The sequence below is a fragment of the Aspergillus tubingensis genome (assembly GCF_013340325.1).
Source record: "Aspergillus tubingensis WU-2223L DNA, scaffold_4, whole genome shotgun sequence".
Classification (NCBI taxonomy): domain Eukaryota; kingdom Fungi; phylum Ascomycota; class Eurotiomycetes; order Eurotiales; family Aspergillaceae; genus Aspergillus; species Aspergillus tubingensis.
Genome location: NW_023336278.1, coordinates 1,491,513 through 1,507,358, shown reverse-complemented (window position 1 = coordinate 1,507,358; position 15,846 = coordinate 1,491,513). Strand labels below are relative to the sequence as shown.

The 15,846-nt window shown below is 51.7% G+C and overlaps 2 protein-coding genes across 2 annotated transcripts; both read left to right on the top strand.

The window, feature by feature from the left end:
- Positions 1–1,134: 1,134 nt before the first annotated feature.
- tom1 (E3 ubiquitin-protein ligase TOM1) lies at positions 1,135–13,602 on the top strand (the record flags this gene model as incomplete). Its single annotated transcript, XM_035498148.1, has 6 exons — positions 1,135–1,182; positions 1,270–5,149; positions 5,207–9,043; positions 9,095–13,039; positions 13,100–13,444; positions 13,508–13,602. The coding sequence occupies 6 exons, from the start codon at positions 1,135–1,137 to the stop codon at positions 13,600–13,602; spliced, it is 12,150 nt and encodes a 4,049-aa protein (XP_035354041.1).
- Positions 13,603–14,294: 692 nt separating this feature from the next.
- Positions 14,295–15,473, top strand: AtWU_03034 (ribose-phosphate diphosphokinase; the record flags this gene model as incomplete). The annotated part of the gene is made up of 4 exons (XM_035498147.1): positions 14,295–14,365; positions 14,441–14,532; positions 14,605–14,977; positions 15,047–15,473. The coding sequence occupies 4 exons, from the start codon at positions 14,295–14,297 to the stop codon at positions 15,471–15,473; spliced, it is 963 nt and encodes a 320-aa protein (XP_035354040.1).
- Positions 15,474–15,846: the final 373 nt, after the last annotated feature.

Genomic DNA, 15,846 nt, shown 5'->3' with positions numbered 1-15,846 from the left:
CAATCTGGGTTCCTAGATGGACCTACTAATAGCCCACATGGCTATGGAATACCGCCAGCTTGAAATATCTAGGTGAGGTTCAACTTGAATGAAGGCCCTGGTCATGGAACAGAGCAATCTATTGGGGAAATATCTCAGTCCAAGTGAGAAACAAAAAACGCCAGGCTGCTTCAAATTGTAGCAAACGAGCAGTGAATAGAGGCCTGAACAAAAAAAGATTAAGAGTAAGCCTGACTTTAGAGTAGGTATTAGGCTCCGATGTAAGCCCAAAAGTGGGATGAGCAGCTCTACTTGTAGTAGGATAGCTGGGAGTAGCAACCACAGTAACACATGCTACTGCCAAGTTGTACGGAGTCAGGCAGTAAGTAGTAATCTACTCCGTAGTTAGTAGCAAATAGATAGAGTGAGATGAAGGTAAGGCAGGTCATTTTTAATTTATTGTTGTTGGCCGGCGGGGAAAGAAGAAGACCCGCTCCGGCTGGCCGGAGCCACACCGCGACCAGCGGGAACCCAGGCAAGTAAAGTTGAGTTGAGTGAGAAGTGACTGACTGACTGAGTGAGTGAGAGCCGCCCAGAGCTCCCAAAGCCCATCATCGGATTCACGAACCTTCCAACACCTACCACATTCTCCTCTTCCTCTCTCTTCCTCCCCCTCCATCAACCTTGCAACAATCTTTTCGTCTCCCACCCTTCCCCCAGGTATCGCTCTTGCGTCCTCATTCATCTAAACTTTAATTTATTTGGATGTCAAAGTCTCAGGGCTGACGACCTGCACCGTCCCCTGTCATTCTGACTCCCAGCGATACTGGGCGAAGCCGCATCCCTCAGTCCTTATCTTCTTTAGACCATCCCACCTGTCGCGGAAGTGTTTAGATCGACTGGAATCACCCAAGTTCATTCTTTTTACCTGGCTTCCTGTGATCCAGCGGGATTTCCCCATTTCACTTGTTCCCCTCTCTTCCATTCATCGGGTTTTGTTGAGGAAGGAGAGGTCCGAAAAAAAAACGTCATAAGGTCTTCCTCGCGACCTGCTCCGCGACCCGGTCTTAAGAGATCAACCCCCACCCTCTCAAGGAGACGCCCTCCTGGCTTTCTTAGCCTCCTCATGATTGCCATTGTCTCTAAACTGTCATAATGGGGAGAATTAAGAAGGTGGCGAGCCAAAAACACGAGGCTACGATCGTGAGTCCCTCTTTTTCACCCCGCGCTCCATCTGTCACGTCTGCAAGGCTAACTGAAAATTTCCCTTCGCTCGTTTTATCAATTTAGTCCCCATATCTGGCGGATTTTGTAGCCCGTGCCACCACTATTCCAGTCCCCGAGCTTCCTTCGCATCTCAACACCTTCTCTCGCATATGGCCCTTCCCCAGAGGCGACCTGTACCATTGGATTAACGTGCTCAACCGCTTCGACGAGATTTTGGCATCTGCCATCGAGAAGTACGCCCTGAACAACGGTCCTCAGACGAAGCCTTTCGGCAAAGACTTTCTGGTGGAGTCTTACGTGCATGGTGAAAGTGCAGGAAAACCTCAGGATGTCGATGCTAAGCTAGCTGAGCTTGGATATGGACCGGAAGGAGACAGGGAGCTTTTAGAGGTGATTCTAGATTTCTCTAGGCTGCTGCTGGAAAAGTGCGGTAATCGCAGCTTGTACAGCAGCAGTGAACGCCTGGGCGAACTCTTGAACACCACTTCGCTCTCTCTGCTTCAGTCCACCCTCCGTCTATCTCTGTGTCTGGCACAGCGGTATCATTCACGCCAACGCGGTGGCTCCCATATCCAGCACAGTTTGCTGGCAGCCCACTACAACATCGACTTGGAGAAGTTGCAGAAAGTTGCTGCGCCGTTCCCGCGCCCTTCTGTCCCAGGAAGAACGGCTGTGTCACCGGTAGCTTCGATCAAGTCCAAGGAAAAGGCATCTCAGGCCCGCCATAATGCCAATGATATGTCAGTTCTTGTACGGGAGAATGAAGGCTGGGATGAATGGGGTAACGTGCGCCTGCTTTATTATCCGTCTGGCTCATCAGAACCGGTCAAGACTGCACCGGAGACCGGCACTGGTGGACCATCGGTACAGGCCCCTACCACCCCCACTCCTCTACGCAGAAGTCACACCCATCCTACACCACGTCTGAGCCGTATGTCGACTGCCGAGGATTCGCCTGCATCTGTAACCTCGACGCCGGGAAAACAGGACGAGACGCTGCGGGGTGGTAAGACACTCGAATTACCATATTCGAAGATTTCCTCGACAAGCGCTGAAGAGCTTGTTGCCGCGCATGTAGACGAAGTACCAGATGATTCAAAATATGAACTGCTTCATAGGATACGTACAGCCCAGGGATTGGCAACGTCAGACTCCACGCGGGAGCAAATTCTGGCGATCAGAATCCTCGCCCTTACTAACCTAGCTTACGTTTATCCCGAGCCGCTGTTCCAGCAGAAAGTCCTTCAGTATGATATGGAGCAGCCAAAACGTCTGCAGCTCGCCTATCAGCTCGGCGAATTGGTCCACCTAGGTGCGAGTGGCGACCTCCCAGTCTCCCGGACATTGCAGACATTGGCCCTCCAGGCTCTTGATGCTCTTGCGAAGCACAAGGCACGCGCGATTGACGTCTGTGGCGCATTGAGTGTCAATGTAAATCATGGTGTGCTGATGTTTTTGACTCGCAAAACCGTCAATGAGCTGGGTTCGGAAGACACTGATGGTGAAGATGGTAGCCAGGATGAGTGGCGGGATGCGTTGCTCGCTTTGTTACGAACGCTTCCGGGCTCTAGTACCAGGACCCCAGAGACTCTTGTTGCTGCTGGCCTGATCCCCATGTTTGTTGATGTTCTCAACCTCCGGACAGAAAAGGCCCGTCGAGTTTACTCCCGCATCATGGAATTCCTGGACACTTTCGTCCATGCTGTCCGTGATGCACTGGGGACACTCACTAGCGCTAAGGGATTTGACGCAATTTCGGACTTGATCGATCACGAAACCAAATCATCCTTTGAGAATGTAAACAAGGGAGCTGGAATACCTTCACAGCACAAAACTCCATCGATTGACTATCAAATTCCTTATTTCCAACAACAAGCTCTGCGCTGGATGTTTAGATTTGTCAACCATATCATGCAGCACAATGGCGGCGGATTTGACCGTGTCCTTCGGAATTTGATTGATTCTCCTCAGTTGCTGACTTCCCTACGCCTCGTGTTGGAAAACGCTCGGGTGTTCGGTTCTCACGTCTGGAGCAACGCGGTCAACATCCTGAGTAGCTTTATTCACAACGAGCCTACGAGCTACGCAGTGATTGCCGAAGCTGGGCTAAGCAAGAGCTTTTTGGAGGCCGTTACTTCTTCCGAACTGAAGGCCCAGGAGAAGATAGTTGTCGAACCTGAAAGTGCTGATGTTGAGGGTGAGACCTCGAGGCTTCCTGAGACCAGTGCTACCGAGACAACCGCAGAAGATGGTCGGGGCCCTCGGGAATATACTATTGTAAGGTCGGCAGAGACGCGTTTAGCCCCTGGGATCATGCCCGCCGCCGAAGCTCTCTCGTGCATTCCCTCCGCTTTTGGAGCCATTTGCTTGAATGCCTCTGGTCTCGATCTATTCAAGTCCTCCGATGCCCTGGAGAGCTTCTTCGAGATTTTTGAGAACCCTGAGCACGTCAGGTGTCTAAAGGACGATCCCAACCTAGTTCGTTCTTTAGGTACCACTTTTGATGAGTTGGTGCGGCATCATCCGGCTTTGAAGGCTCACATCATGACTGCAGTTATCGTGATGGTTGCGCGTGTTGGATTGTTGTGCAGAGCGAAGGCCTGGTCAGTTGGAATGGGTGCGAAGCTGTGGACAGAGAACCCTGATGGAAAGCCAATCATCTCGGGCTCTACTTCCCACTTGCTGAAGGCGATCGGAATCGATAATAACGATCAAGCCGAGGATGCCACCACCTTCGGTGTGCCTCAATTGACGTCCGATCAGCTCCCGAACGGCGGAAAGCTACAGCTCGGCGATGTAAGTCAGATCCTTCCATCGTCGAATGACAACATCGAGCCGAAGGAAACGGACGCTGCCGGTCTCACTGCCACAGACTATTTGTACCCTGTCGTCCGATTCCTGGGTGCATTCTTTGAGAACCAGCCCAACTGCTCGTATTTCATTGAATCCGGGGGTGTAGAGTTTGTCTTGGATCTCGCGACTTTGCAAAGCCTTCCATATGATTTCCATAATACGGATGCCAACCAGGAACTTGCCGTCCTGGTGCATATGCTTGCAGAAACGAAGCCTCACTTGGTTGTACCATCCCTCGTCCAGCGAACGGAGCGAGCTGTCGATATGCTCTCGAGTTTCTGGCAGGAGCCCAATCATTCGGGATTTTTCACACCGTTGATCATGGCGACATCCAACGGGGCATCCGGAGAAAAGGGCAAGGAAACACTCAGTATATCCAAGGCAAATGGAACATTCTTTGCAAAGCATATGGGGGCTGCCCTTATCCTAACTGATTTTCTCCGTGAGATCTATTCGATGCCTTTGTACCAGACACGTCCGAGCCAGCAAACCTCCGCTTTTGCTCAAGTTAACCTAGTTGACCGATATTGCTCCCTCGTGAAGAAGTTGGGAGGTTTGCATGCAGCGTGCGTCTGGGAGGAGATACTGCTTGAGAAGAACATACCCGACACCTGGGATCAGGCAACCAAAGTGCAACAGTCTGGCTCAGCTCCAGAAAGATCTAACCCTGTCGCGGGACCATTGAACACCGAAGGAAACACCACCGTACCTGGTGCAGAGCCCAGTAGGGAAAGTCCAGCTGCTAGCGATAGTGCCCAACCTGGAGTTGCCCAAGAGTCCAAGGAGCCTACCACAGCCAAGGTTGCCGAAGACGGTGTAGCGTTCAAGAATGTTCAGGCCCTCCGGTATCTCCTCAGCTCGTTGCCTTCTTCAATCACTGGCTTCTTCCATAACTTGGGACTTGGTCTGATTGGAAAAAGGAGGACGGATCTTTATCAGAAGCAGAATGCAACTCTGGTAGCGGATGCTGTTGCTGGAGCCGTGCTAGAGCAATTGCAATTCCAGCCTCCAAACGCCAGTGACAACTCCAAGCTCCGGTTCGCTTACCTGATTGTTATACTGTCTTCGTTCTCCCATCTTCTGTTCGAAGGTAGGCTGGTTTCCTTCCCCTTATTCATTTCTTGCCTGGATGCTGACCATATTGTAGCTACCGCAGACCGTCCTCATTCTCACTACCTTACGCTGGTTTTGTTCTCCTTCAAGAGACACGGAGGCCTGAAAGTAACGAAAGACATTTGCGACCTCTTTGTACAGGAGGTCAAGGCCTTGACACCGCCGGAATCCGTCGCCGAATCTGAACAAGATGTCTCAGCACGCCTCACCTCCGCTTACGGCGGCATCAAGATTATTCTCAGCTTTTTCTCCGAGCTTGCCTCAGGGAAGAACATCGTCGATTCCAGTCAAACACAGGCCATGACCAGCGATCGTGACCGGGATCGCCCCGACTATTTTCAACCAGGCCAGTTTTTGGTGGACCTTCGGATGGAGATTCTACCGATGGCTCGGGACATGTGGAATTCCGACTTCGCCGCGCAGTCCTCCAGTTCTGTTGTCAAGTGTCTGATTGACATTCTGCGTTCGTCACTCGATGGTGAATATGAGACGGGAGCTGCTCGCAGCTCCGATGTGCCTCCTATGGTGACAGACGTCGCGAGAAGAATGTTCGTCGTGAACAAGGACCGCATGGTGTCTTTACAAGAGAAGGGATTCGATGGACAGCTTGCCAAGGAAGCGCTTTATCGCTGCAACAACGTATATGCCGCCGCCGAGGAGTACTGCAGGGCACAAAGTTGGCTAAGAGCCCCTCCAAGGGCGGAGCCATCCCCTGGTGACATCGAGTCGATTCGCTCAACGTCAGGGGCTGAAGGATCGGACGAGCCTGCAAGCGATGCCCCGTCGTTTGACAATGGGTTCCTCGAGCGGTCTGCACTTGCCATGCTGTTGGCACAAGCTTCAGGCCGACCGGCCGACGATGCGTCCCGTCAAGACCAAGGCCAAGGCAGATCTGAAGACAGCGAAGTTAGACATGGCTCTGAATTCCTGGCGAGAGCCCTAACCCATATCTTGAACGATGACCATGCCACAGGGAGCGATGAACCTGAGGAATCTCCAATAATCACGCCCCGTATCTCTAACGCTCCCGGTGGTAGTTCGTCGGAACCTTCAACCCTTCCGGCAAATCAATCACCAGAACAACGCTCCGAACAGCCTACGAGACGGCGTGAGGTGACTACGATCGAGGACTTAGATAAGGAACGTGAGCAGGTTCGCTCGAATTTGATTGAGCGTTGTTTGGACATCTTGAATGAGCACCACGACGTCTCTTTCGAATTGGCGGATCTGATTGCCTCCGCAACAAGAAGACACCGCGACGCGGAAAGCTTTAGAAGAGAAGTGGGCGAGATTCTTGTGCAATCTTTGGTCTCTTTACAGATGGAGAATTTCCAGGCTGCTGGCAAAAAGGTGGCCGCCTATGCTCACCTTCTCGCTCTAGTCGTCCAGGACCGGGAAATGTATACCGCAACCCTTGGTGAGCTTAAAGAATGCTTCACGACGTTCCTTGGATTCATTCAAGTATTACCCGAAAAGTCGTCCGATGAATCGTTCCCTTGGATCGGCCACGTCCTCCTGGTGCTGGAGAAGTTGCTTTCTGATGACTGCCAACCACCTCAGATTCGTTGGAGTATCCCTGATCATGAGAACCCAAGTGCAGACGACGAGCAACCAGCTCACTTGGAGGAGCCTCTTGTATCACTGGATCAGAAAATGCAGCTTTATGAGGCACTAGTCGAAATACTGCCAAGAATAGGCAAGGATGAAACATTGGCCCTTTCGATCTGTCGAATCCTTGTCATTCTCACACGCAGTCGCAGCATTGCTGTGCGCTTGGGAGAGAAACGAAGCCTGCAACGTCTATTCGTCATGGTCAAACAACTGTCTAGCTCCACAAATGAGAAGCTCCAGGGAGCTTTCATGTTAATCTTAAGACACATCATCGAAGATGAGGACACCATCCGGCAGATCATGAGAAGTGAGATTGTCGCCAACTTCGAATCCAAGTCGTCCCGCCAGATCGATACAACCGGCTACGTGCGACAAATGTATCATCTTGTCCTCAGATCTCCTGAAATTTTTGTTGAAGTGTCAAACGAAAAGTTGAAGTTGCAGCGTTATGACAACCGCCAACGACCTCAGATTCTCACGTTGAAGGCCGACAAAAAGAACAGTACTTCAGATCCCACAACGGTCAAAGAAGCGCCTGATAGTCCGGAGAAGAGCGAGGTCCAAACAGGTGGAGCATTATCTGAGGATAAGGACAAGGCTAAATCTACTGATCTCAAGCCGCCTGTGGTGGAGAACCCTGATGGCGTTATCCACTATCTACTTTCTGAGCTTCTGTCCTACAAGGATGTCGATGATAAGGAAGCTCCCACCGAGAGCACAGACCCATCCGCCCCCGATCAATCGGAAACTCAAACCGATGTGGAAATGTCAATCGATGAACCTTCTCCATCTGTTTCTAGCACCGACGCGCAGGCCACACGCAACTCCAAGAAGTCAGACAAGCCGGCATTTAAGGCGGACGACCACCCAATTTACATTTACCGTTGTTTCCTCTTGCAGTGCTTGACCGAGCTCCTCTCGTCCTATAATCGCACCAAGGTTGAGTTCATCAATTTCTCTCGCAAGGCAGATCCTCATGCGGCTACGCCGTCAAAGCCTCGCTCAGGGATTTTGAATTATCTCCTGAATGCTTTAGTGCCGGTTGGCACTATGGAACATGACGAATCGGTCTCGTTCAAGAAGCGAAGCAACACGTCTGCTTGGACAATGCGTGTTCTTGTTGCTCTATGTACAAAGACGGGCGAGTTCGGCGGACCTGGAAGGCGACGTAATGAACAGGACCTCAATGAAGACGACGAGCCCGAGCTTGCCTTTGTGCGGCGGTTTGTCTTGGAACATGCGCTGAGGTCATACAAGGAAGCAAATGCTTCGAATGAACCCCTGGACGCCAAGTATTCTAGGTTGATGTCACTTGCCGATCTTTTCGATAAAATGCTCAGTGGATATGCCTTCGTTTCTGGAGAAACAGCTTTCGCGTCTTCGACCAGGCAATTGGCTAAGACTATGTTTGAAAAACACTTTATCTCTGCGCTGACAGCTTCAGTCGCTGAAATTGACCTCAACTTCCCAGCGTCCAAACGGGTCATCAAGTACATCTTGCGTCCTCTTAACAAGCTCACCCAAACCGCAGTGGTGTTGAGTGAGTCATCGGATATCTCCACTCTCGCTGAAACTGAAGATGATGAGATCTCCTCAGCTACGTCGGTTTCGGATATGGAAGATGACCGGGAGGAGACCCCCGATCTCTTCCGCCACTCCACGCTGGGCATGCTCGAGCCTCGGCACGAGGAGGAGACCAGCTCCGAAGAATCGGAAGAGGAGGATGACGAAATGTACGACGATGAGTATGGTGAGGAGATGGATTATGATGAAGACTTGCCAGAAGACGATGGCGAGGTAGTCAGTGATGAAGAAGATGAAATCGAAGGCGTTGGGCCGATTGAGGGACTTCCTGGTGACAACGGCATGGACATCGAAGTGGTCATCGATGACGATGAAGATGATGAAGACGACGAAGATGATGAGGATGACGAGGACGATTCCGACATGGACGACGACGAAATCCTTGCCGGCGAAATCACAGGAGATCATGATAACGAAAGCCTGGAGGAAGGTGATGATGACGAATGGGAAAGTGAAGAGATGTCTGAAGACGACGAAGAAGCTGAAATCATGAATCAATTCGAGGATGAGTTGGCCGATAGTCTTCGACAGGCAGAGCAGCGCGACGATGGGCAGCGGTTTGATGATTTGTTCCGTGTCCTCAATGAGGCTGCTGGCGGCGTTGAAGATCTTCAGGCTGACAGTCTCGGGGATATGCATGAAGACATCGTCGATGATGACCTGGCTGATGAAGAGGGTAAGTGCTCCTTATTAACATCCGTGTACCCAATACTAACAATGCTCCAAGAAGACGAGGAACTTGAGGAACTCGAGGAAGAACTCGAGGATGCCGACGACGACCAAGGGTCCTACCAAGGTTTCGATGATGAGGAAGATCTTATGGATCCTTGGGGATGGGAAGGCGATGAGCAACCGCCACGAGGCCATCATCACTCCCGATTCCATGGTCCTCGGCCGGCATGGGCTGCGGTTAGTGGGATCATGCCCAGTCGGCACGGTATCGTTCCCATTCAGCCTTACCGGCTCCATAGAACTCAAATCCCGGCCCGTGGAAACGATGACGGGACCAACCCTCTTCTTGTTCGGACAGACCGTGGCTCCGAGACAAGTGGTCAGCCCCGCGTACCTGGCAATGAAGCTTTCACCGACTGGGTTCATGGCATGGAGCCCGTATCGACGGGACGTCTGCTTCCTATGGATAGTCCTGTTAGCTTCATGAACGCAGTTTTGCAGGCTATTGGCGGACAAGGGGGCCCAGGATTTGGGGTCATCACCCGTCCCGATGGTATCCACGTCCATGTTGACAGACGTGCAATGCCTAACCGGATACAAGACATCTTCGGCCTTGGCAGGCCCCAAGCTCCTCCTTCCCGTACTCGCGATGATCCTTCCCAAGCCGTGAGCTTTGCCTTAGCTACAACCAGAAGCCGTTGGCAAGAGGAGGCCCGCATTCTGTTCAGCAGCGCATACGTTGAGAAGACCCAGCGTGTGGTCAACTCCCTGTTGAAGATCTTGGTGCCCCCTGCGATTGAGGAAGAAAAGAGACGGGAGAAGCAGATGGAGGAAGAGCGAAAGCGGCGTGAAGAAGAACGCGCAGAACGTGAACGTCAGGAGCGCATCGCCAGGGAAGAGGAGGAGAAAGAGAGAAAGCGCAAGGAAGAGGAGGAGAATGCCAGACGGCAGCAAGAACTGGAACGTCAGGAAGCAGAGCGACAAGCGTCCGGTATTGAGACGGAGCCCATGGATGATGTACAGCGGACAGACACCAGCAACGAGGCCGCAGCACCGGCAGCCGAGACTGATGCAGGCCCGTCAGAACCTGCTCCCCGCGTGCACACAACTATCAGAGGCCGTCAACTTGACATCACAGGCATGGAAATTGATCCGGAGTACCTGGAAGCCTTGCCTGAAGAGTTGAGAGAGGAAGTCATCATGCAGCAGCTCGCAGAACAACGTTCCCAGGCTGCTGCTGCTGGCGAAGAGCCCAGTGAAATTAATCCAGAGTTCTTGGAAGCCTTGCCTCCAGAGATCCGGGAGGAGTTGCTGCAGCAAGAAGCGGCCGATCGTCGTCGCCGGGAGCGTGACAGTGCTCGCCGACAAGCTGCTGCTACTGCAGGTGCAGCAGCTCCGGCTCCGGCTCCAGTTCATGCAGAAGAGATGGACCCTGCTAGTTTCCTGGCTACGCTAGACCCATCCTTACGTCAAGCTGTTCTGGCTGATCAGCCCGAAGAAATCCTGGCAACATTGGGTCCAGAGTTCCTTTCCGAAGCTCGTGCGTTGCCAGGCAGACGATTGGCACAATTCGGCGATATCACTCGGGTCGACCACCGTCACCGACGTGAGCCAGCCGACGATCAAGAGCCTAAAAAGCAACAACGACGTCAGATTGTCCAGATGCTGGACAAGGCCGGCGTCGCTACGCTACTGCGTCTGATGTTCATGCCTCTCCAAGGCAACGCGCGCCACCAGTTGAACGACATTCTCCATAACGTGTGCGAGAACCGCCAGAACAGGATGGAGGTCATTAGCCTTCTCTTATCTGTCCTTCAGGACGGTAGTGCAGATGTCTCGGCGATCGAACGCAGTTTTGCTCAGCTCTCACTCCGTGCTAAGCCCTCGTCGGTTCAGAAAACCCCTCAGTCCGTCAAACGGAACTTGTCATTCCAGGGGTCTTCGAATGTGAGCAATGAAGTGACTCCGATTATGGTTGTACAGCAGTGCCTGGGAACTCTTTCTTTCCTATCGCAGTACAACCCTCACATTGCTTGGTTCTTCTTGACCGAGCATGACTCTTCCCCGGCCCTGAAGCTGAAGGCTCTCCGCAAGGGCAAGGGCAAGGAGAATAGGGCTAACAAATTCGCTCTTAATGCATTGTTAACCTTGCTGGACCGGAAGTTGATCATGGAGAACCCTAATTGCATGGAGCAGTTATCAAGTCTTCTAAGCAGTATCACACAGCCTCTTACACTTTTGCTCCGTCGGGAGAAGGAAAAGCAGGAGGAAGAGGAGAAGGCTAAGGGCAAGCAGCCCGACCAGGCGCAGGAAGAGAGACCGACTGAAGAACAGGAACAGCAGCAACCTGTTCCGGCAGATCAGACGGGATCTGCCACGGACACGACAATGACAGATGCACCGCTTCCCACCGTCGAGACCACGCAACCGCAAAATGAAACTGCTCAGCCAGGGCAGACGGAACCATCGGAAGCCGCCAAGGAAGAGAAAGCAAAGACCGCAGCTGAAGAAGAGAAGCACAAGAGAAGAACCATCGAACCACCAGTTGTCCCTGATCACAACTTGCAGCTGGTCGTCCATATCCTCGCCGCTCGTGAATGCAACGGAAAGACATTCCGGGACACACTTTCCACCATCAACAACCTTTCCGCTGTGCCCGGGGCTAGGGACGTGATCGGTAACGAGCTGGTCAGCCAGGCTCAAACTCTGAGCACTGTTATTCTCACTGATCTTGATGAATTGCTGTCGCACATTCACCAGGCTCGTACCGGTACCGATATGCAGGGTCTAGCTTTGGCTAAGTTTTCGCCAGCCAGTTCTGATCAGGCTAAGTTATTGCGCGTGCTCACGGCTCTCGATTACCTGTTTGATCCTTCTCGGATGGACAAGGTGAAGGGAGCTGAGCCTGACAATGCCGCTAAGGAAGATGTTCTACAAACGTTGTACGAATGCTCTACTTTCGGGCCTCTGTGGACCAGACTTAGCGAATGCTTGACCGTTATTCGACAGAAGGAGAACATGCTCAACGTCGCAACTATACTCCTGCCTTTGATCGAAGCATTAATGGTGGTTTGCAAGAATACCACGCTGAAGGATACCTCTCTTGCCCGGAACAGTAGGGAGTTGTCTGTGTCGACCACTTCCGTTGACGCTGGTCTCAGCATGGAAAGCCTCTTCTTCAAGTTCACAGAGGAACACCGCAAGATTCTCAATGAGCTTGTGCGGCAAAACCCACGGTTGATGAGTGGCACTTTCTCGCTGCTGGTCAAGAACCCCAAGGTTCTAGAGTTTGACAACAAGCGCAACTACTTTACTCGTCGCATTCATTCCCGTGGCGCTGAGCCTCGTCACCCCCACCCACCTCTTCAGCTGTCTGTTAGACGTGACCAAGTCTTCTTGGATTCCTTCAAGTCCTTGTATTTCAAGACGGCAGACGAATTGAAATATGGCAAGCTGAACGTGCGCTTCCATGGTGAAGAGGGTGTCGATGCCGGTGGTGTGACTAGAGAATGGTTCCAAGTTCTCGCGCGTGGCATGTTCAACCCCAACTACGCTCTGTTCATCCCGGTTGCTTCGGACAGGACTACATTCCACCCGAACCGTCTGAGTGGTGTCAACTCCGAGCATTTGATGTTCTTCAAGTTCATTGGACGTATCATCGGCAAGGCCCTGTACGAGGGACGTGTTCTTGACTGCCATTTCAGCCGTGCGGTCTACAAGTGCATCCTCGGTCGGTCAGTATCCATCAAGGATATGGAGACGCTTGACCTTGACTACTACAAGTCCCTTCTCTGGATGCTCGAAAACGACATTACTGACATTATTACTGAGACCTTCGCTGTCGAGACGGATGACTTTGGAGAGAAACAAGTGATCGATCTCATTGAGAATGGACGTAATATTCCTGTCACTGAAGAAAATAAGGAGGAATACATTCAACGGGTCGTCGATTATCGTTTGGTCGGCTCCGTCAAGGAGCAGCTGGACAATTTCCTGAAAGGTATGTTTTGGTCCCATTTCCGCGTGACTATTGAGTATGTGGCTAATACGTGCTGTCCAGGATTCCATGAGATCATCCCCTCCGATCTGATCTCTATCTTCAACGAGCAAGAGCTCGAGTTGCTAATTTCCGGTCTCCCCGAAATCGAAGTGGATGATTGGAAGGTCAATACGGAGTATCATAACTACTCGGCCTCCTCACCCCAAATTCAGTGGTTCTGGCGCGCTGTCCGCTCATTCGATAAGGAAGAACGCGCCAAGCTTCTGCAGTTCGTTACGGGTACTAGCAAGGTGCCTCTGAATGGATTCAAGGAACTCGAGGGCATGAACGGAGTGAGCCGTTTCAACATCCACCGTGATTACGGCAACAAGGATCGTCTCCCAAGTTCTCATACTTGTTTCAACCGTAAGTACACCAGCAATGTCCGGGACTGTCTATATGGCACAGCTTGCTAACTATGTGGCACAGAGCTGGATCTTCCAGAATATGAGAGCTACGAAACATTACGGCAACGTCTTTACACTGCGATGACGGCTGGCAGTGAATATTTCGGGTTTGCATAAAATGGTGGCGCTAATATCCCTTATTGCGTAAATGATGATTTGGGGGTTAACCCACTTTCACTCGCAGTGTCCTTGACTCAATGCTGAAGCATATTATGGCGTTTGACACATCTTCATTTTCAGCTAGTTTGTACCTTACCAAAGGCATGGGGGTTGTGGTAGGAAATGGACCGCAACCGGCAGACCAGTTGAAGTGCAGGTCAACTGGAATGCTGGGGATCGGTTCGGAGATTTCCATTTTTTCTATGTTTTACTTTGCAAATTGCAGCAGCATGTACTTATTTCAGCTATGTGTCAATTACTTAGAAAATTCCAGTCAATGTTCTCGTTCTTTCACCCACTCTCAAGTCCTTATCCAGCCATCGATGCGCGGTTAGTCAGCCGGGTGCTTCTCCGTAGTCTGGAGGCGGTGAGGGGCGGTGGATCCGGGGAGTCACGGGATGCAACTTTTTTCTGCTGGGCGAAAAAGTCACCTGCCGGCGGGGCATCGGCTCGAATCTCAACTTCTTCAATCCGCTGCTCTCTCTCCGGTCGATGGGCGTTTCCTATCTCTCAGGCATGCTAATTCCTGCTCTCTAACTTCTTCTTCACTTCTTTCTCAATCATTAAATCATTCTCCCCTCTACACCTGTCCGGTCGCACGCGCCGCTCTCACCTGAACCCCTCCTCCGGTTTCGCTTCAATCTCCAAAAATGGCTTCGAACTCGATCAAGCTCTTGACTGGTAACAGTCACCCTGAGCTTGCAAACCTTGTGGCAGCTCGGTATGCGCTATAGTTCTGGACTATTTCTGCACCCTTGCAGTACACCATGGACTAACGAGCCGTTTCAATTGACAGGCTTGGCATTGAATTGACCAAGATCATGGTCCTCCAATATTCGAACCAGGAAACCAGTGTCACAATCGGAGAGAGTGTACGAGATGAGGATGGTATTGTTGTCCACTCCGCCTGCTCAGACTCAGGCCCGCAAAAGATCTCGGGTTAATGTGTGCACCCTGCAGTTTTCATCTTGCAGTCGACGCGGCCCAATGATATCAACGATGGACTGATGGAGCTGCTCATCATGATCAATGCTTGCAAGACCGCTTCCGCAAGACGTATCACCGCCGTCATTCCCAACTTCCCTTATGCGCGCCAAGACAAGAAGGATAAGAGCCGTGCTCCTATCACCGCCAAGCTTATGGCAAACATGCTCCAGACTGCTGGTTGCAACCACGTCATCACCATGGACCTCCACGCCAGCCAGATCCAGGGCTTCTTCAACGTTCCCGTCGATAACCTGTATGCTGAGCCTAGCATTCTGAAGTGGATCCGCGAACACCTGGATGTGAGCAACTGTATCATTGTCAGTCCTGATGCTGGTGGTGCTAAGCGGTAAGTGAATTTGATTCTTTTGGGTGCTTGATATATTGCAAGTCGATATTAATGGGCAATTTTGAATAGTGCCACTGCCATCGCCGACCGCCTCGATCTCCAGTTCGCGCTCATCCACAAGGAGCGCCCCCGCCCCAACGAGGTCTCGCGCATGGTTCTCGTTGGTAGCGTTAAGGACAAGATCGCTATCATCGTTGACGACATGGCTGATACCTGCGGTACTCTCGTCAAGGCCGCCGATACTGTGATGCAGCACGGTGCTAAGGAAGTCAACGCTATTGTCGTCCACGGTATCCTTTCCGGCAAGGCTACTCAGAACATCAACAACAGCTGCCTGAGCCGTGTTGTTGTGACCAACACTGTTCCTCACGAAGACAAGAAGGAGCAGTGCGATAAGATCGAGACGATCGACATCAGCCCCACTCTTGCAGAGGCCTGCAGACGTACGCACAACGGCGAGTCTGTGAGCTTCCTGTTCTCGCACGCTGTCGCCTAAACGACTAGTAAGGGCACATGGCAGTGATGGAGGACAAGATGGACATGCCGCTATCTGGAGGCGGTTCACATTTGCTTTTTCTTTTTTTTATTATTGTCGTGCGTAGTCGGATACCTCTAGGAGGGCCTAGATCATGAAATTAGGACTCTTTAGCCACGGAATTCCCGGGGTAGGCGCCTCCGTCTGTCAAACTATATTTAACGCATTTACCGGTTATGAAGCTTATGGACCTTTGAGAAGGTGGAAAGGAAGGGAGATATGAAAAAGTCGGCGGCGCCTTTTTGCTTTCTATTACCAGCTGAATTGAAGCACTTATACTGTACATATATCAACGGGTTTCTCTTTTTTTTTCTCCCCTTGGTCGTCTTCATTC